General features: G+C 42.7%; 1 protein-coding gene across 1 annotated transcript in view; it reads right to left on the bottom strand.

The window, feature by feature from the left end:
• Positions 1-22,423, bottom strand: part of LOC311305794 (uncharacterized protein) — a 1,216,100-nt gene that overhangs the window by 522,147 nt on the left and 671,530 nt on the right. Inside the window, exons 44-47 of the mRNA XM_084433664.1 lie at positions 15,342-15,512; positions 14,351-14,524; positions 4,892-5,065; positions 4,022-4,192 (exon numbers count right to left, since the gene is read on the bottom strand). Of these exons, the coding sequence (XP_084289790.1) occupies positions 4,022-4,192; positions 4,892-5,065; positions 14,351-14,524; positions 15,342-15,512 (690 nt within the window). The remainder of the gene's footprint in view (positions 1-4,021; positions 4,193-4,891; positions 5,066-14,350; positions 14,525-15,341; positions 15,513-22,423) is intronic.

Here is a 22,423-nt window from a genome sequence, read left to right as displayed (position 1 = left end):
GAGAACTTGCCACTGATACACATCAGGGAGTTGCTCCGGCTTCAGGTCACGCCACAGGAATCTGAGTAAGGGCATGTCATCAGGGAGCAGCCTCACCTGGTGAAACATACCTCGAATATCACTGCTTATGGCTACCTGATGCTCTCGGAAGCGAAGTAGAACTGCTAGTAGTGATGAGCTTAGCGTAGGACCTGGAAGAAGAAACTCATTTAGGCTGTGACCTTCATATTGGAAGGAGCAGTTATAGACGACCCGGTTCTTGTTATTATGCTGCACCATATGGTGGGGGATGTACCATGACTCTGTGGAGCTCGCAATTTCTCTCGGTTCCAGCTTGGCTATGTAACCTGCCTCCTTCAGCCTAGTTATCTCAGCCTGGTAGGCCGAAGCCTGGTCTGGGTTCTTAAGCAGTCTCCTTTCAACACTCCTGAGCTGAGGGAGAACAGCTTCTTTGGTCATGGTCAGTTGTGGCATGCTCTGCCTCCGAAGCAGTGGTGTAGCATACCGCATCGTCCCTTCTACCTCCACTCGGACCGTCTTCTCCTGCAAGAGTCTGATGGCTTCTTGGTCTAGCTTGGATCTCGTCACTACCTTTTCGCTGCGGTAGGGAATCACATCCATCTGCCATAATCTCTCAACGTGAGCAAACAGGTCTGTGTTGGGGAGGACAGAGGTGAAGAAACACTGGTGCGTGTTAATCTCGTGACGAATCTCATGCGTAGGACCTTGAAGAGTCCATCCCAGGCGGGTCTTGATTGCTGCGGGTCCACCTGGTGGGCCTAACCGGACTGGTTCAACAGGTGTTATGAGGTGGGGGAAATCTGATCCGATCAGCAACATTGGCTGTACTTTATCCATCTGCTGCAACGGGAGGCCAGTTAGATGTCTGTATCTCTTCTTTAAGGAAGCCACCGAGTATGTGTGTTCAGCAAGACCTAGTCTCTCAGCTGTAAAGGCGTGTTGGATGAGGTATTTCTTGTGGGGATGAGACACAGATGATACTGTGAAGGAGACAGCCGCCCCATGAAGCACCTGCTGATCCTGTCTCACTGTTCTTAGTATCAGGTCTTCTGGTTGTCCTCTGAGGTTCAATTGCTGTGCGGCTGCTTGCAGGAGGATAGTCCTCTCAGACCCGTCGTCGAGCACTGCATATGTCTCTAACGATGCATCACCGTTCGTGATTATTACCTTACTCACTTTCAGCATGACTCTACGGCTACTGACAGAACGGTCAACATACAAGATGTCTTTCGTAGTACTCACAAGACAGGAGTTCTCTGGGGGTTTGGACGCTGTATTGATGGTCACAGCTCTCTCGTTCAGATCATGCAATATAAGGAGGTGTTTCCTGTTGCAGGTCCTGCACAAGGCTTTCAGTGAGCATCTGGAAGCGTGATGATTGCGGCCGCATCTCCAACATCTATTATTTTTACGAATCCAGGCCTCTTTCTGGTCCCTAGTCAACTCTTTGAAGTTTTGGCATCCATTTAGAAAATGATTGGCATTATCACAATAAGGGCAATAGGCACGTAATTTCTCTTGGTACCTGGCAGAGCTGGGCCGGGACTCTGGAGCAAACACTCTGCTTTCACTGTCTGCAGCAGGTTTCTCTGTACCCAGTAGGAAACTCGTAGATCTTCCAGGAGGCCTGGAGTCGTGACGACCTTCTCACTTCTTAGTAGTTAAGGGTGGAACATATGTAACGGTCTTGGCAGTGTCATCTTGGACCTGGAGCTCATACTCTAACCAGTCCGCAAAGTCGATAAGAGTGGGGACTGTGATCCTAGAAGGATGGACATACCTCTTAAAGCTGATCTGGAACTCGTGAGGGAGCTTGCCTTGGAGTCTAGAGACGTGTGAACCGCATTCTAATTCAGATGCTCCCTCAGACGCTATCAGCCGTGGACGGAAACAAAGGTAGTGCTCTCTTCATATGTGCTGAATCAGAAACTTGGTAATCTGCCAGATGTGCAGGTAGTCTTATTTGTCGTCTAGGTCGGACAACAGGAGGATCTGGTTCAGAATGGGATGTCATCTCTCTGCTGTAATTCACTATCCGGCTCGAAGGACCATTTAAAATGAAGAGGTTCGAATGTAGATTAATTTTGATGGATGTGAAACACAGCAGGCAGTCGGTCAGAACTGCATAAGTCGAATTAATTGAAGAGACACACCCGACAGGGTCCAAGTTTAACTTGTTTACTGAAGAGCTGGTTGAGTTTACATGTGTGGTTCTATAACGAATTTACAAGAAAAATAAACATTAGTATATACATTTTCTACAACATAAACATTTAAATAATTAACAGTATGCATGCTGTATACAACATTCGCATTAATAAAGTACTATTGGACAATGTTAAATACTTATTCTGAACATCGCCACAAGGTGGCGCTAGAAGCGCGTAAATACCGCGACTGGGCATGGCATATGCATGTGATAAACAGCCGATCACCATGTGATAATAATCATTTCCAAATTAAAGCATCCAACAATAAAATAATGTCCAATACATGACGTTTACCTCAAATAACACATGGAAACTCTAAACATACTAAATAGAAAGAATAATTCTGTCAGAATGATACTAATCAACTACTGTTTAGACTATTGAATATAGACTACTTGTTTCTTGGTATCAACAGGAAATATTTGGAAATATAAACTTACTTGACATGCACGCACACAGCAACTCCATATAAACTTCACTGAATCGTAATCAAACTACTATAGATGAACTACAATGAAGCTGCCCAAACTTAACACTCTCACATGCGTTGCATCTTCTCTCTAACGTGGTTTTCGTTTCAGCCCAGGTGACGCTACAGTAACCTCGTGCGCTGTGATTGGTCAAAATCATCCAAGCCATTTAAGGGCATCCGGGCCTTTTGTACACACACACACACACACACACACACACACACACACACACACAGCTTGTGATATTGCCATCCATGAATGAATCAACAGAGATACACACACGCATACTATTGATTCATGCATGTTTATTCATTGATGGTAATATCACAAGCAAATAAATTACTTTTTCCTTACCAAAAATCAACATCTGTCATTGTTCACAGGTTTATGTGTGTGTGTGTGTGTGTGTGTGTTTTTTTTAGTGTTTTTCTGAGGTAAAATGTATTGGCTAAATGATATTTAACTTATTTGAGAAATTACACAAAAGCTCTCGACAAAGGCGTGATCTGCGAGCAGCTGACCGACGACTCCTCTGAATTGTGAGCACGAACGACGTAAAAACGCAGACGAAAGCGGAAAGAACTAAAAACATTGCTCTAAGTTGGTGCAGTCAGTGGAATGGGCTCTTTAACTTTTCGCGCTGATGTGACCGCGCATGTTACGTGACAATACCAACCGTAATACCAGTACGTCCGGACTTCATTCATACTACCCGTATTCATACTATATAGAGCGTACTTTTTTAACGGTCGCAAAGTACGTTCTAATTTAAATGTAGTCGGCAAATCGGCTTTGGCCGCGACTCTGGAGGACTTGGAGTTAAGTTTTTCTTTGAGAAAAGAGCAAAGAACGGCACTTAAGTCATTCTTAAAAAAAGGAAGATGTGTTCGTAGTTTTGCCGGCCAGATATGGCAAAAGTTGAATCTATCAACTAGCTCCGCTGTTGGGAAAACGCTCTGGTTGGTTGAAGCGCTGTCCTATTGCGTGCAGAGGGAATTTGAAAGACAACTGTTTATCCCGCCCTCGGATTGAGCCGCGTCTATGGTGAGATGCCAGACCTAACATCTTGATGTAGGTCTGGCTTGCCAGGCTAGTACCTACTCCCATAGTACGTGATTTCGGACGCAGCTTTAGTCCATATATGGAACACATGAAAAAGTGCCATACTCATGTGACATTCTGGGGATTTTTCAAAAGTGGGGTTGCAGCTTAATAGTTTAATTGACTGTTTAATTTTATTACTTTAAATTGTTCTGGCTCTGTGTGATTGAGGGAAAAACTGCTTACAAGTAATATAATAAATAAATGAGCAATACTCACGTCAGTGTGTTGAGTTGACAGTGTTTATCCTGCAGTAGAGCAGCGATCTGATTCACTCGTGTGTCTCCTAGTTCATGTCCACTCAGATTCAGCTCTCTCTGGAGTAACGGGTTTTTACCCACAACTCTATTCACATACTGACAGGCTTCCTCTGCAGCAGGACTCACAAACCTGCAGAAAAGGCAATTCAGGTATCAACTAAATGTCCACTGCATTACAAAAAATTATTGATACGATAAAAAACGTAATTATTGTTTTAAAGACAAGCTTAAATTAGTTATTTAGATGTCAAATTTTTCTTTAAACATTTAAATACACAAATAAATATATATTTAAAAGAATCTAGAGCAACACTCAGTCCTAAAGCAAACATAAGCATAAGAACAGAAAGGGCTCACAGAGCAGAAGGGCAAAAGCTCACTAGATCATGATTTTCAGTATGAATACAAAGTGTGAAATTAAGATCTTTCTGTCTTTAAAGCAGAAGGAGTGAGAAACGTCAGCACAGAGAAAACTGGCTTGTGAAACTGCATGTTTGAGAACATCTGGAGACTCATAGACCTGGTGTAGAGAGATGCAGTGAATCTGGGCTTGATGGAAAACTATTATTGTTAATTATTAAGGTATACTCCTGAATGTCAGCACACATATACTGACCCATAATGTCTATTTGACCTGTAGCTCATATCACAACTAAACTGTGTTGACGGTTATCATCATCATCATGACAGAACCTGCAGCATCTGATCTGATCTTGATCATTTTGATGCAACAAATTGTACAGCTTATTATATAACTAAAATAATATATTAGTTATGAATATTTAGCCTGCATATAGCTAATTTAGTTAATTATTTGATCTCGTCTCACCTCAGTGTCTTCAGTTGACAGTCTGGATCCTGCAGTAAATCATTGAGCTCCTTCACTCCTGATTGTCCAGGATCATTTCCTGTGAGATCCAGCTCTATCAGGTGTGAAGGGTTTGATCTCAGAGCTGAAGCCAGAGCTTTATAACCTTCTTCTGTCACACTGCAGTTAAAGAGTCTAGAACAGAGAGGAAAACTTTCAGCTGATTAATCAGTTAAACCTGAACAATATAAATCCATAAACTGAATTTAATTTTATTCTTCTTACAAATGTATTGAAAGTCAGTTGCAAAAACTGACAATTGAATATGGAGGCAAACAAAAGGCTCAGTGAACTTTAATATGTTAGACATCAACATCCCTTTCAAGATTGCAATTAAGAAAATTAAAGTTTGGGAATGGCCCAATAAAGTCCAGACTTCAATTCCATTAAAATGCTGTGGAAGGACTTGAAACACAGCTCATGTTGGAAAGCCTACTGTTGAAAAGGCCAGCGATGCATATATTGAGACATTAGCGCCCCCTTGTGACTTTAAGACGCATTACTCTGATGACTCAGTAATTTTCCTTTTAACGGGTCAATATTGACCAGAAGCAGTTCGGAGAGCTCGTATAGAGACTTTGCTAGTGTCCCGCTGTTACTGTGGTTGTTGCAGAGTGCGTTCATATACAAGTGAGTGATTTGTTTTATGTTATTCATTATCTTTAAAGAGCTGCGATTTGAATGTGAGATTGATTGTATCTGCGTTAGTTAGTTATAATCGCGTATGTACGCAACACGCATTGTCGATTGCATCATCCATATACGGCGCTAGTGAAAGCATACACAGACAGTTATATATTGATATTTACGTATTATATTGTAATTATGTGTCCCTTTGGGTCGTTTTTGGTTATGGGTATGTTCTTGTTTACTTTGAAAAGGGAGATTGTTCATATTAATGAAACCATATGTATCGATTCCAGTCAGCTCACGTGTCAGAGAACGTGATGTCATTTTTCTTAAGTGCTAATATAGTCTCTACTTGTCTGAATCGATTGCTATGTGTATAATTATATACATAATGTACGTATAATTGACAGATTGTGTTCATTCTTGTTATTACTGTTCATGACTAATTTAGTATTATTATTTTCTGTTTGTTTTAGAACCACTCATACTACGTTACACTCCAAACTACTCTGTCATACCCTCTACTACTTGTACTGCAATTGTTCACTCAACTCAATTCTACGACTGTAACTGTCTCTACAAGCCTCAATCCATTAAAGTGTACTTCGTCTCTGACCGGACGACTTATGTCTGCTCAATATCCACCAGCACCACACTAGTCTACCCAACAAATGGTCCTTCGAGCCGGAGTTAGGAGCTGTCATAAGAATGATGCATCAGAGTGATTCAGATCCTAGACCTGACCTTCCTGAGCCCACCGTCAGACCCAGACGATCGGTGCGGCTCCCTAGTTACCTGTCAGACTTCGAGCTTACTGATCATCAACAGAGGACACAGTCAAGACAGAGAGTAGATTCTTCCTCTGAGATGAGTGATGATTCAGAATCACGAGGAGCAGCTGCACCCAAACGCACCGCTACCTCCCGTGAGTATAGAGCAAGTATGCAGCCATGGCAGCCTTTGAAAGAGTGGAGTCCCAGTAGAGAGTACGAACAACAGCGAGCACATACTTCCCCCCTCCCTGAGCTGTCTTCAGAAGTCTTAGTAAAGTTCCAGCAGTTGCGGAAGGAGACAGAGGAGTTGCGACGTCATTCCCATGAGCAGATAAAGAAACTTGAGGAGAGGAATGAGGCCCTGGAAGCACAGTTGAGTCTACTTACAGTGAGTGATCGTTCCAGTCACCATACACAGAGTACATATTCCCCTGTTCCTCAACCCCGTGTCCATACTCCGCAGATCACTACTATTGACAGGCCCATCCCTCTGCCTAGATCCAAGCTACCTCAGAGACCAGTTGACAAACCAGCAGGGTTATTCAGACAAGATCGCCTGCATGATTTAGAACAGAGGCTTCAGCAGCTGGAGAGGACGTCACAGCCTAATTATGCCCGACCCACACAGCGTCAGTCTTTTCCACAGACATCTTACGACAGAGTTGATGATAGCCGAAGTGGTTACAGCTTAAACAGATTACGTATTCCTCCCAGTCAAGAGATTACCTATAGGGGACCAGCTCCCACCATCCCGAACTTCGTTAAGCCAGATCCTAGAGAGTTCTCTCGGCTGCGCATCGCTCTGGAGAACATTCTGCCAGCGGACGCTACAGAGAGGTTTAAGTACCAGATTCTTGTCGATCACCTGAAGTTTGAGGAATCACTACTGATTGCAGACTCATATTGCAACTCATTATTCCCTTTCTCAGAGACTATGGAGGCGCTTAATCAACAGTATGGACAGCCCCACCAGTTGGCACTCCAGCGAATAGCCGAGCTTATGGACGGTCCGAATGTCAGTCACGGAGATGTGAGAGCCTTCCGGATGTTCGCATTGAAAGTTCGCTCACTAGTGAGTATGCTGCAGCAATTGGGGAATAAAGGCTACGTGGAGCTAGAGTGTGGTTCCCATGTATCAAGACTGTTGTGTAAGCTTCCACATGATCTGCAGACAAGTTTTCGACGGTCTGTCCATCCCCAGCAAGTTCCTATACCCACTTTGCTGGATTTATCAGCATGGTTAGAGTTTGAGCTGCAAGTTCAAGAAGACAGCACCAGGTTCTATCCTCTATCAAGTAAATCTGTAACCATTCACAAGAGGGCACCCCAGAGAGACACGAGACAGCCATTCAAGGCCACGAGTATCTTCCTTGGCACTGAGAAAGATAACAGGGACATACCAGTTAAAGTTCCTGACCCTATGCCCAAAGACAGGAAGATATTCTGCCCATATTGCGATGCTCAAGATCACTACCTGAATGGGTGTGTTAGTTTCCAGAAACTAAACAGAGATCAGAAAGTACAGTGGATACAATCACACAAGAGATGTTGGCGTTGTGGACGAGCTCATCAAGCCGCACAATGTAACCTCAAGACACTCTGCAAGATTTGTAATCGCCGACACTTATACGTCCTTCACGAGGTTAATGATCGATCCTTTACTGAGAAACCTAAGATCGGACCATCAGAGAGCTGTTTGGTGAACACGACTGCAGAAACACTGTACCTAGATCGTCCCACTGACAGCCGGCGTGTCTTGTTGAAGATCTGTAAGGTACTATTAAGAAATGGCAACCACTGCTTAGAGACTTATGCCCTCTTGGATGACGGGTCCGAGCGCACAATCCTCCTTCATTCAGCAGCACAGCAGCTCGGATTGACTGGTCGACCAGAAGAGCTTGTACTACGTACAGTCCGACAAGACCTCCATATGCTACGAGGTGCTTCAGTCACATTCACAGTGTCGCCAGCGTCCCAACCTAAGGCCACATTCAGGATTCATCAAGCCTTTACTGCAGAGACACTGGGATTAGCTGAGCATACTTATCCAGTAGATGAGTTACAACGTAAATACAGCCATTTGCAAGGTCTACAATTGCCACATGTTGAATCCGTCCAACCTCTCCTCCTTATAGGGTCGGATTACCCTCACCTCATCACCCCAGTAGAGCCAGTCCGTCTAGGCCCACCTAATGGTCCTGCTGCCATCAAGACCCGACTAGGTTGGACTCTGCAAGGTCCCACTCAAGAGATCAAGCATCGCCTTCACAGCCAGCAGTGCCTCTTCACAGCTACTTCAGGCTCGTATACTGATCTGTTCAGACAAGTTGAGAAATTGTGGCAACTAGACGTGCTCCCTTACCGCAGTGAGAAACTCATTACCCGTTCGAAGCAAGATCAAGATGCTGTTTCACTGCTCGAGTACAAGACTACCAGAGTGACAGTAGATGGAGTAGCCAGATATGCCACACCCTTACTAAGAGTGGAAAATATGCCTCCCCTGCGAGCCTCCCCAGAAAACACTCTACCTTGCCTCCGAGGAATAGAGAGGAGATTAGCCAGGGATCCAGTACAAGCAGCAACCTACCAGGTGGAGATGAACAAGTTGAAGGAGGCTGGATATGCCAAATTGATACCTCCTGACCAAGTGGATCAAGCAGAAGAATCTTGGTATATCCCCCACCACATGACTCAACATAATGGCAAGAACAGAGTCGTCTTCAACTGTTCATTCGTGCATGGAGGGAAGAATCTCAACCAATTGCTCCTCCCTGGTCCCACACTAGGCCCTTCCCTGATGTCTGTGCTCCTGAGGTTCCGTCAACATACTGTCGCCTTGAGTAGTGACATTAGGGGCATGTTTCATCAGGTGCGACTACTGCCTGAAGACCGCCCACTGTTAAGATTCCTTTGGAGAGACCTCAACCGAGACAAGTCCCCGCAAGTATATGAGTGGCAAGTTCTTCCCTTTGGGACGACGTGCAGCCCGTGCTGTGCGACCTTCGCGCTCCAGAAGCATGTCATCGACCACAGTCAGCCAGGTGAAGACGTCCTAGAATGTATAGAGAAGTCCTTCTATGTGGACAACTTCCTTCAGAGTTTTAGTTCCCAGGAAGAAGCCAAGGTACTGGCGTCCAAGTTGCGAGATCTCCTAGCCACAGGAGGATTTGATCTGAGACAATGGGCCAGCAACGTCCCTCAAGTACTAGACCATATCCCATCAGAATCAAAGTCAAGTAGCCTGGTGTTGTGGCTGACTCAAGTGCAACCAGATGCGCAAGAGTCTGCACTCGGACTACACTGGCACTGTACCTCAGACACGCTGTCATACAAGCATCGTCCCATTGAATGCTCTGCCCCTACTATGCGTCATATATACAAGGTACTAGCCAGTCAATATGACCCCCTAGGGTACATTGTCCCTTACACCACAAGAGCTAAAGTACTGGTCCAGCGTCTGTGGGACAAGAAAAGGGAATGGGATGACCCTCAACTTCCAGACGAGCTGCTCCAAGCCTGGCGGTTATGGGAGCAAGAGTTACCAGACATTCAGCGCATCTCACTTCCCAGATGTTACTCCACGGTAGAGTTGGATAACCCAAAGAGTATCCGAGACATACACATCTTCTGTGACGCTTCCGAGCGAGCCTATGGCTCAGTAGCCTACCTCCGAACACTCAGTCTTCAAGGGTATGTAGAGATAGCTTTTTTGACTGCTCGATCCAGAGTTTCACCAAAGAAACAACAGTCCATACCTCGTCTCGAGTTGTGCGCCGCTCTGACAGGAGCCCAACTAGCCAGATTATTGAAGTCTGAACTCAGTGTCCCTATAAGTCAAGTCACACTCTGGTCGGATTCCACTACGGTGCTGGCATGGATCCAAGCTGACTCATGTCGGTTTAAAGTCTTCATCGGCACGAGGGTAGCAGAGATCCAGGAGTTAACTGACCCCAAGGACTGGCGTTACGTCGATTCCAAGTCGAATCCTGCCGATGATATCACGAGGGGTAAAACGTTAGCCGAGTTAGCTAAGCCGAGCCGATGGAGTCAAGGCCCATCATTCCTCCTCCTGCCCCTAGATCAGTGGCCTCAAAGTCCTCTGCTACAGCTCCCTACTGAAGATGCAGAACTGAAATCAGGCACATTTTGTGGACTTACAGTTCCTGTCACCAACCCAGCCTTACCAGATTGCAACCAGTTCACATCCTATAAACAACTGCTCACAGCTGGTGCCAGAGTCTTACACGGGCAGGCTAACCCTTCCGAAGCACTAACAGCTGAAGATTATCGAGAAGCCGAACTAGCCCTCCTTCAACAGGCACAAAGCCAAAGTTTTCCAGTTGAGGTGACTCATCTTAAGTCAGGTAAACCTCTACCAATGAGTAGTCGTCTCCTGTGCCTTGCGCCAGAGTATGATAGCACAACACACCTTGTCAGAGTTGGTGGTCGTCTCAGGCGAACAGAGCAGCTAGACGAATCCGCTATTCACCCCATAGTTTTGGACCCTAAGCATCCCCTGAGCAGACTGATTATCCAGGACTTCGATGAAACTCTACACCATCCAGGAGCAGAGAGGGTGTTTGCAGAAGTGCGTCGTAAGTACTGGATATTAAAAGGTAGAGAAGCTATTCGGCAGCACCAGAGAACATGCTTGGGTTGTAGACAGTTGAGAGGCCAGCCCAGCATTCCCCGGATGGCTGATCTACCTCCTGCGAGACTACGTTTGCTGCAACCGGCCTTTTACTCCACTGGAGTGGATTGTTTTGGCCCTTACCTCATCAAGATTGGGCGCAGACATGAGAAAAGGTGGGGGGTCATTTTTAAATGTCTGACAACGCGAGCTGTATACCTTGACCTGCTCTACCAGATGGACACAGATTCATTCTTAATGGCCCTCCGAAGATTCATCTCCCGCAGAGGCAAGCCATTTGAAATCATATCAGACCATGGTACAAATTTCAAAGGTGGCGAGAGAGCATTGCAAGAGGATTTCGCTGAGCTCCATCCTTCCTTGCAGGAGCAATTAGCCAGCCACCAGATCAGTTTCAAGTTTAACCCCCCTGGTGCTCCCCACTTCGGAGGTTGTTGGGAAAGAGAGATAAGATCCCTGAAGTCTGCCCTCTGTTCTACTATAGGGGGACAAATTGTGACAGAAGAAGTCCTACGTACTGTGCTTGTTGAGATTGAAGGCATTCTCAATGCAAAGCCACTCGGATATACATCCTCAGACGTAGCAGACCCTGACCCAGTTACTCCCAACATGCTGCTCATGGGGCGGCCGGACGCATCTTTACCTCAAGTAATATACCCCGAATCAGAATTGCTGAGCAAACGGAGGTGGAGACACAGTCAGCTTCTAGCAGACCACTTCTGGAGACGCTTCCTCCGTAACTATCTTCCAGAATTCCAAGTTCGCCAGAAGTGGCGCAAAGAGGCAGAGAACCTGCAGCCTGGCACTGTTGTAATGATTGTTGATCATCAATTACCCCGAGCACTCTGGCCAGTTGGACAAGTGACAAAAGTCTTTCCAGGAGAAGATGGGAGAACCCGAGCTGCCGAAGTGGAAGTCAAAGGGAAATCCTATATACGTCCCATCACCCGTCTCATCAGCCTCCCAGCTCTACTGGACTGAGTACACCTTGGTACTATCCCTTACCTGGTATACCTTTTCTTATTTACACATTTACACCGCAAATGTGGGGGCGGCTGTTGAAAAGGCCAGCGATGCATATATTGAGACATTAGCGCCCCCTTGTGACTTTAAGACGCATTACTCTGATGACTCAGTAATTTTCCTTTTAACGGGTCAATATTGACCAGAAGCAGTTCGGAGAGCTCGTATAGAGACTTTGCTAGTGTCCCGCTGTTACTGTGGTTGTTGCAGAGTGCGTTCATATACAAGTGAGTGATTTGTTTTATGTTATTCATTATCTTTAAAGAGCTGCGATTTGAATGTGAGATTGATTGTATCTGCGTTAGTTAGTTATAATCGCGTATGTACGCAACACGCATTGTCGATTGCATCATCCATATACGGCGCTAGTGAAAGCATACACAGACAGTTATATATTGATATTTACGTATTATATTGTAATTATGTGTCCCTTTGGGTCGTTTTTGGTTATGGGTATGTTCTTGTTTACTTTGAAAAGGGAGATTGTTCATATTAATGAAACCATATGTATCGATTCCAGTCAGCTCACGTGTCAGAGAACGTGATGTCATTTTTCTTAAGTGCTAATATAGTCTCTACTTGTCTGAATCGATTGCTATGTGTATAATTATATACATAATGTACGTATAATTGACAGATTGTGTTCATTCTTGTTATTACTGTTCATGACTAATTTAGTATTATTATTTTCTGTTTGTTTTAGAACCACTCATACTACGTTACACTCCAAACTACTCTGTCATACCCTCTACTACTTGTACTGCAATTGTTCACTCAACTCAATTCTACGACTGTAACTGTCTCTACAAGCCTCAATCCATTAAAGTGTACTTCGTCTCTGACCGGACGACTTATGTCTGCTCAATATCCACCAGCACCACACTAGTCTACCCAACACCTACAAATGTCACTGAGCTGAAGCAGCTTTGCAAGGATGAGTGAGACCGGGGCGCAACTACCCAGTGTCAGAGGGGTATGAAGCAACAAATTTGCCGAACAATTTAACAATTCTTTGAGTGGTGGAGTTGAAACGGGTTACATGCTTATTTCACAGATAAGAATAAAATGTTAATTTGATTCAATGGTTATTTAAAGTTTTACTTGGCTTTTTCAGCCACACTTCAGAGAACTTTAGAGCGCTAATGTCTGTTAACATGAATATTTGAAAGCCTCCAAGCACAGACATCACACTTTAAATTAGGGCTGCACGATATTGGGAAAAAATTACATTGCGATATTTTTTTCCCAACGATATATATTGCGATATTGCGAGCCATCAATCCAGGCTATAAGACTGCTTTAAAACTTTCACAGAGACCTCAAACAGAAAGCACAAAGCCTTTCTTTAAAGCGAATTTCGTTATGTATTCATTTTATCTTAATTTTAATCAGTGTTTCATTATCCAATTTCCTAGATTTAATAAATAAAAAGTAAATATAGCAGACAATAGATAATCACGACACAGAGGCGCCAGCACCTGAACTGGAGCTTAAGCTATCATCCATGAACCGAAACTCAGCGTATAAGGTAGCCTACTCGCCTCACACACCAAAAAAAAAAAAATATATATATCTATCATCTACAGAAATCTCTACTTTTAAACAGAACCATTCAAAACAACATAAAACTATGTAATCCGTATGAAATGTGCATTTCTCTTCGGCGCGTTCACTACTGCGAAGATCGCGAGTCAGTATCGTCAACTTCATCTTTGCAGCCGACACAGAAAACACTTGTTTATTAATAAACAATTAAAATGTCTCATTGCAATATTTTACATACTCATAATATTTACTTTTGCTGGTTCTTTGTGACAGTTTTCAGGTGCCGTTTACATGAACGCGCCACTGCATCAGCACCGAAAACATAGTGAGAGAGTTTCTTTGTTTACCAGTTCTGTCTAACAAAGTATTAGATATGACTGACAGAGATTGTAAACTAATGAAGACGGAGAATGTGAGTGAGCGCTGTGTGATCAGGCACTGGTGTTCTCAGCACCGCCCGTCAAAATAAAAGTCCAGAGCGCCGTCAAAATAAAAGTCCCGCTTCCAACACATCGGCCAATCAGAAAAACATATCGGCCGATGCTGATATTTTAAAAGTGCCAAATATCGGCCGATATATCGGCCTTGGCGATATATCGGTCGACCACTAATGACGATGATGACTAAACAGGTGACACAACTGAACTGATAATGGCGGTAACCATAGAAAGGCAAATAGGAACCAAGCAAAACTGTACAACAAATTGTACAGCTTATTATATAACTAAAATAATATATTAGTTATGAATATTTAGCCTGCATATAGCTAATTTAGTTAATTATTTGATCCCGTCTCACCTCAGTGTCTTCAGTTGACAGTCTGGATCCTGCAGTAAATCACTGAGCTCCTTCACTCCTGATTGTCCAGGATCATTTCCTGTGAGATCCAGCTCTATCAGGTGTGAAGGGTTTGATCTCAGAGCTGAAGCCAGAGCTTTATAACCTTCTTCTGTCACACTGCAGTTAGAGAGTCTAGAACAGAGAGGAAAGCTTTCAGCTGATTAATCAGTTAAACCTGAACAATATAAATCCTTAAACTGAATTTAATTTTATTCTTCATACAAATGTATTGAAAGTCAGTTGCAAAAACTGACAATTGAATATGGAGGCAAACAAAAGGCTCAGTGAACTTTAATATGTTAGACATCAACATCCCTTTCAAGATTGCAATTAATTAAAACTGTACAACTCTGAAAGTCTATGATCTGAAAATGGTTGGAAAATTAGAAAATTAAAGTTTGGGAATGGCCCAATAAAGTCCAGACTTCAATTCCATTAAAATGCTGTGGAAGGACTTGAAACACAGCTCATGTTGGAAAGCCTACAAATGTCACTGAGCTGAAGCAGCTTTGCAAGGATGAGTGAGACCAGGGGCGCAACTACCCAGGTGCTCTAAGTTGGTGCAGTCAGTGGAATGGGCTCTTTAAATTTTCGCGCTGATGTGACCGCGCATGTTACGTGACAATACCAACCGTAATACCAATACGTCCGGACTCCATCATACTACCCGTATTCATACTATATAGAGCATACTTTTTTAACGCTCAAGAAATACGTTCTAATTTAAATGTAGTACCTACTCCCATAGTACGCGATTTCGGACGCAGCTTTAGTCCATATATGGAACACATGAAAAAGTGCCATAATCATGTGACATTCTGGGGATTTTTCAAAAGTGGGGTTGCAGCTTAATAGTTTAATTGACTGTTTAATTTTATTACTTTCAATTGTTCTGATTGAGGGAAAAAATGCTTAAAAGTAATATAATAAATAAATGAGCAATACTCACGTCAGTGTGTTGAGTTGACAGTGTTTATCCTGCAGTAGAGCAGCGATCTGATTCACTCGTGTGTCTCCTAGTTCATGTCCAACCAGATTCAGCTCTCTCTGGAGTAACGGGTTTATACCCACAACTCTATTCACATACTGACAGGCTTCCTCTGCAGCAGGACTCACAAACCTGCAGAAGAGGCAATTCAGGTATCAACTAAATGTCCACTGCATTACAAAAAATTATTGATACGATAAAAAACGTAATTATTGTTTTAAAGACAAGCTTAAATTAGTTATTTAGATGTCAAATTTTTCTTTAAACATTTAAATACACAAATAAATATATATTTAAAAGAATCTAGAGCAACACTCAGTCCTAAAGCAAACATAAGCATAAGAACAGAAAGGGCTTACAGAGCAGAAGGGCAAAAGCTCACTAGATCATGATTTTCAGTATGAATACAAAGTGTGAAATTAAGATCTTTCTGTCTTTAAAGCAGAAGGAGTGAGAAACGTCAGCACAGAGAAAACTGGCTTGTGAAACTGCATGTTTGAGAACATCTGGAGACTCATAGACCTGGTGTAGAGAGATGCAGTGAATCTGGGCTTGATGGAAAACTATTATTGTTAACTAGAAAAATGCATTTCCGGAGGAACTGCAAAGTGTGCTTGCTCGGGTGCAGTGCACTAACGTTAGCAGGTAGTGGATAGATGTGAGATGCGAGAAAAAATGTGAGAATGCGAGAAAAAAGATGTCAAACTGTCTTTTATTTTCTAATTTAATTCCTCAATCAGTGCTGGACCGGCATTTTCTGTCTTCCGCTGAGCCCTGGCCGTGGTGTGCGAGTGATAGAGCGCGGCAGCAACGAACCATCAGCTTGCAGCGTAACAACATTGAATGCTCGGCCGAACAGCTGATCATAGCTGTACAGGGCGCCTTATTATTTTCCATCTCCATAAATATATCTAGTAGTAAAGCTAATGCAAGGGCTAGAAATCTATTAATCTTTTGCTGATACTTGCTTAGCTGTGTCTGAAACCGCTCACTCGTTCACTAATCCCTACATAGTGAATGGCAGTTGAGTGCACTACATCAGCAAAGAATTCGGACGCTGACATAATTATCACGCGCCAGAGAGCTCAGACAATTTGTCATAAACATTACCTACCCATCTTTAATATTTCCTTTTTTTGGCTGTATGAATTGTATGTAACAATTGTATGTATGTATTTTTCACGTTTATTGCGTTATTTGAATTAAAAAAAAAGATAATAAAAACACTTGCTTGTCATATTTATTTACTTTTTACATTTATATGTGAAAATAAAAGAGAACAAAACACTACACAACACATTTGATTTTTCAAATATAGATATAACGGTATATATAAATAAATAACCAGGCGTCTGGTCTTATAAATGATTGTTTTCTAACTCGCGTGCACCGTTGCCATGGTGACATTTTTGTTTATTTTTCATTCGCGCTCTATCGCCTTATCGTGTTGGATTGTGGGAAATAGTGTCTCAGCAAGTGTACATCGTATGTACACTCGAATTCAGAGAGGATTGTGGATAAAAGTAGTGAAGAATGTAGGGAATGATGTCGTTCACTCAGAATTCGGACACCACTACAAAATGGCCGACACCCTAAATAGTGCACTATATAGTGGATAGGGAGCGATTTCAGTCACAGCTCTTGTCATCATGGAGAGCGCAGTTCATGGTTGCATAGCAACGACAGACGCCACAGGAGAACAAGCGCTTGTGGAAAGGAGACAGCGGCGCGCTCGCGCTTTCCACTTGTTTTTACACATCTAATGTGCGTTCCATTCGACAGGGTCCATATGCAGTGTTCACTGCTCCCCTACTCCCTGAGCACAGTATATCAGTTGAAGTGGACTTCACTGACAAAACCGCTCATTTGAAACGCCCAGCAAATGTCATCAAAGAAAGTCAACGACGGAGTCGCGCAGATTATGATATAACAAATATATATAGGACTACATTCATATTTTAATTTTTATTATTATATTATATATTTACAATTATATTGCACTATTTTACAACTACCTAAAATAAAATCACTTTACTTCACAACCTAGCTAAGCTGGCTGCATTCACTGAGGTAAATTATAATCATCAAAAATAGTATATGTAATATTCACAACAATAACCGTTAAAAATACTGTCATTTGTATAACAATGGCGAAATGTATTACTTGCACACATACGTAAACTCCTCCATCGTTATGACCGTTCTGACTGGTGATGATCGACATGGTGCGCGAAATGACAGTTGGGTGATCAGCGCTCTCCACTTCCTGTGAAGTGATGTATCGATGTTCCCTTATTCCCTATGCCGTGCACAGTGCCCTTCGAACTGAACATGTTCACTCCCTTCGGATTAGACTCTAACTTAAGATGGCGGAAAACCCTGTGAAGTCCACTTCGCAGTCCACAACGCACCTCTAGAGCGACGTTGTTGATTGTTTGAGCATGTGACTGTGCGTTTCTCCTTGTTTTCTATTGTTATACGCAGCATATTTCCCGTACGCACAAACACAGCCACAGACAATGAATTGTTTGTTCGGTTATCGAAGAAGAGCATGATGTATTTTGTATAAAGTTTTTTTTTTTTTTTTTTTTTATTAACTGCTTTGAGGATTGGAAATGCACAATTCATGCATACAAATCTGTATTAATAAATGAAGATGATTAAAATAGACCAATGCAAAAAAAGAAATTCATGCCTGCATTTATTAAGACAAACCTGGTAAAAACGAATGCAGTCTATACACTGACTTGGCTGCTCTGTGAAATGTAATACAACAGTGCCACCTACTGTCTAAATGCATTAACATTAAAAGGTGAAACTCTTGCATAGACATAGGTAAATGGGTTTGTCTATTAGCCTGAAATAAAAATAAAAAATTCATATCTTGTGCTTCCTCACATTGGAGTCCCGAGTTCATGTATAAAGTTTGGTTTCGATACGTGACAGAGTTCCTGAGATATGGACAACTTCTTGTTTGGCGACTACGCCGCCGATTTCGTTTGGCTGTGACGGGCAAACGCTTCCGAAAATCAAAAATCCTTCTAGTAACTTTTGTGAGGCTTGGTCCAAGGATCATGTACGTCCAGTTTCGTGAAGTTCGGACCAAATTTGTGACCTGTGAAACTTTAGATTAGCTTTCTGTTCAATCCAATATTGCGGACAAACGACATGGACTCGTGATGTCATCTTCGCGAGCAACTTACACCGGTACTGACCGGACGTTTTAAAGTTGGAACGGTGTCTCTGTCTCAAAGGGCCTAGGCGCAGGAGCTGACCAAATAGCTGGGGGGGGGGGGGGGGGGGGGTTGCCAAATTATGTAAAATTTTGGATTTTTAAAAAAAAAAATTTATCTTGTACATCCTCACATTGGAGTCTTGAGTTAATGTACAAAGTTTGGTTTCGATACGTGATAGAGTTCCTGAAATATGAACTACTTCCTGTTTTGGCGACTACGCCGCTGATTTCGTTTGGCTGTGACGGGCAAACGCTTCCGAAAATCAAAAATCCTTCTAGTAACTTTTGTGAGGCTTGGTCTAAGGATCATGTACGTCTAGTTTCGTGAAGTTCGGACTAAATTTGTGACCTGTGAAAATTTAGTTTCGCTTTCTGTTCAATCCAGTGTGGCGGACAAACGACATGGACTCGTGATGTCATCTTCGCGAGCAACTTAATCCGGTACTGACCGTACGTTTTAAAGTTGGAACGGTGTCTCTGTCTCAAAGGGCCTAGGCGCAGGAGCTGGCCAAAATTTTTCTCCCGGGAATAATAATAATAATAATAATAATAATAATAAGAAACCTTAAGAAGAACAGTAAGTGTGCTGCTTTCAGCAAGCACACTTAACTAGAAAAATGCATTTCCGGAGGAACTGCAAAGTGTGCTTGCTCGGGTGCAGTGCACTAACGTTAGCAGGTAGTGGATAGATGAGAGATGCGAGAAAAAATGCGAGAATGCGAGATGCGAGAAAAAAGATGTCAAACTGTCTTTTATTTTCTAATTTAATTCCTCAATCAGCGCTGGACCTTCCGCTGAGCCCTGGCTGTAGACAGATCATATGTTTCACGCTGTCAATGCAGTAGACTGTAAAAAAAAAACAGGGTTTGTGCGTATAATATGCTTCTCATAACAATAGAAAACAAGGAGAAACGCACAGTCACATGCTCAAACAATCAACAACGTCGCTCTAGAGGTGCGTTGTGGACTGCGAAGTGGACTTCACAGGGTTTTCCGCCATCTTAAGTTAGAGTCTAATCCGAAGGGAGCGAACATGTTCAGTTCGAAGGGCACTGCGCACGGCATAGGGAATGTGGTCTGCGTTGCGCAAACCAACTGATCAGCTCGCAGCGTAACAACATTGAATGCTCGGCCGAACAGCTGATCATAGCTGTACAGGGCACCTTATTATTTTTCATCTCCATAAATATATCTAGTAATAAAGCTAATGCAAGGGCTAGAAATCAATTAATCTTTTGCTGATACTTCCTTGTCATCATGGAGAGCGCAGTTCATGGTTGCATAGAAACGACAGACGCCACGGGACAGCAAGCGCTTGTGGAAAGGAGACAGCGGCGCGCCCGCGCTTTCCACTTGTTTTTACACATCTAAGGTGCGTTCCATTCGACAGGGTCCATACGCAGTGTTCACTGCTCCCCTACTCCCTGAGCACAGTATATCAGTTGAAGTGGACTTCACTGACAATAACCACTCATTTGAAACGCCCTGCAAACGTCATCAAAGAAAGTCAACGACGGGGTCACGCAGATTATGATATAACATAAATATATATAGGACTACATTCATATTTAATTTTTTTTTATTATATTATATATTTACAATTATATTGCACTATTTTACAAGTACCTAAAATAAAATCACTTTACTTCACAAACTAGCTAAGCTGCCTGCATTCACTGAGGTAAATTATAATCATCAAAAACAGTATATGTAATATTCACAACAATAACTGTTAAAAATACTGTCATTTGTATAACAATGGAGAAATGTATTACTTGCACACATACGTAAACTCCTCCATCGTTATGACCGTTCTGACTGGTGATGACGTGGTGAGCGAAATGACAGTTGGGTGTGTGATCATGGCTCTCCACTTCCTGTGAAGTGATGTATCGATGTTCCCTTATTCCCTATGCCGTGCGCAGTGCCCTTCGAACTGAACATGTTCGCTCCCTTCGGATTAGACTCTAACTTAAGATGGCGGAATACCCTGTGAAGTCCACTTCGCAGTCCACAACGCACCTCTAGAGCGACGTTGTTGATTGTTTGAGCATGTGACTGTGCGTTTCTCCTTGTTTTCTATTGTTATACGCAGCATATTTCCCGTACGCACAAACACAGCCACAGACAATGAATTGTTTGTTCGGTTATCGAAGAAGAGCATGATGTATTTTGTATAAAGGTGTTTTTTTTTTTTTTTTTTTTTTTACTGCTTTGAGGATTGGAAATGCACAATTCATGCATACAAATCTGTATATATTAATAAATGAAGATGATTAAAATAGACCAATGCAAAAAACGAAATTCATGCCTGCATTTATTAAGACAAACCTGGTAAAAACGAAAGCAGTCTATACACTGACTTGGCTGCTCTGTGAAATGTAATACAACAGTGCCACCTACTGTCTAAATGCATTAACATTAAAAGGTGAAACTCTTGCATAGACATAGGTAAATGGGTTTGTCTATTAGCCTGAAATAAAAAAAAAATTAAAAAAATTCAGATCTTGTGCTTCCTCACATTGGAGTCCCGAGTTCATGTATAAAGTTTGGTTTCGATACGTGACAGAGTTCCTGAGATATGGACGACTTCCTGTTTGGCGACTACGCCGCTGATTTCGTTTGGCTGTGACGGGCAAACGCTTCCGAAAATCAAAAATCCTTCTAGTAACTTTTGTGAGGCTTGGTCCAAGGATCATGTACGTCCAGTTTCGTGAAGTTCGGACCAAATTTGTGACCTGTGAAACTTTAGTTTAGCTTTCTGTTCAATCCAATATTGCGGACAAACGACATGGACTCGTGATGTCATCTTCGTGAGCAACTTACACCGGTACTGACCGGACGTTTTAAAGTTGGAACGGTGTCTCTGTCTCAAAGGGCCTAGGCGCAGGAGCTGACCAAATAGCTGGGGGGGGGGGGGTTGCCAAATTATGTAAAATTTTGGATTTAAAAAAAAAAAACAATATCTTGTACATCCTCACATTGGAGTCTTGAGTTAATGTACAAAGTTTGGTTTCGATACGTGATAGAGTTCCTGAAATATGACCTACTTCCTGTTTTGGCGACTACGCCGCTGATTTCGTTTGGCTGTGACGGGCAAACGCTTCCGAAAATCAAAAATCCTTCTAGTAACTTTTGTGAGGCTTGGTCTAAGGATCATGCACGTCCAGTTTCGTGAAGTTCGGACTAAATTTGTGACCTGTGAAACTTTAGTTTCGCTTTCTGTTCAATCCAGTGTGGCGGACAAACGACATGGACTCGTGATGTCATCTTCGCGAGCAACTTAAACCGGTACTGACCGTACGTTTTAAAGTTGGAACGGTGTCTCTGTCTCAAAGGGCCTAGGCGCAGGAGCTGGCCAAAATTTTTCTCCCGGGAATAATAATAATAACTAGAAAAATGCATTTCCGGAGGAACTGCAAAGTGTGCTTGCTCGGGTGCAGTGCACTAACGTTAGCAGGTAGTGGATAGATGCGAGATGCGAGAAAAAATGCGAGAATGCGAGATGCGAGAAAAAACATGTCAAACTGTCTTTTATTTTCGAATTTAATTCCTCAATCAGCGCAGGACCGGCATTTTCTGTCTTCTGCTGAGCCCTGGCTGTAGACAGATCATATGTTTTACCGTCAATGCAGTGGTCTGCTTTGCGCTGATCTTATTCACACTATCGAGTGTAGGTGCAGCATTCTAACATTGAGTCATAATAAACTGTTTGTGAAGAAATTATCCGCTTCCAAATTATGTCATTTTAATGACGAAATTGAAACATTAAAAAACAATTTGCACTTTATGGTGTGCGAGTGATAGA

Source organism: Rutilus rutilus (assembly GCF_951802725.1).
Source record: "Rutilus rutilus genome assembly, chromosome: 1".
Lineage (NCBI taxonomy): Eukaryota > Metazoa > Chordata > Actinopteri > Cypriniformes > Leuciscidae > Rutilus > Rutilus rutilus.
This window is presented reverse-complemented; position numbering and strand designations above follow the sequence as displayed.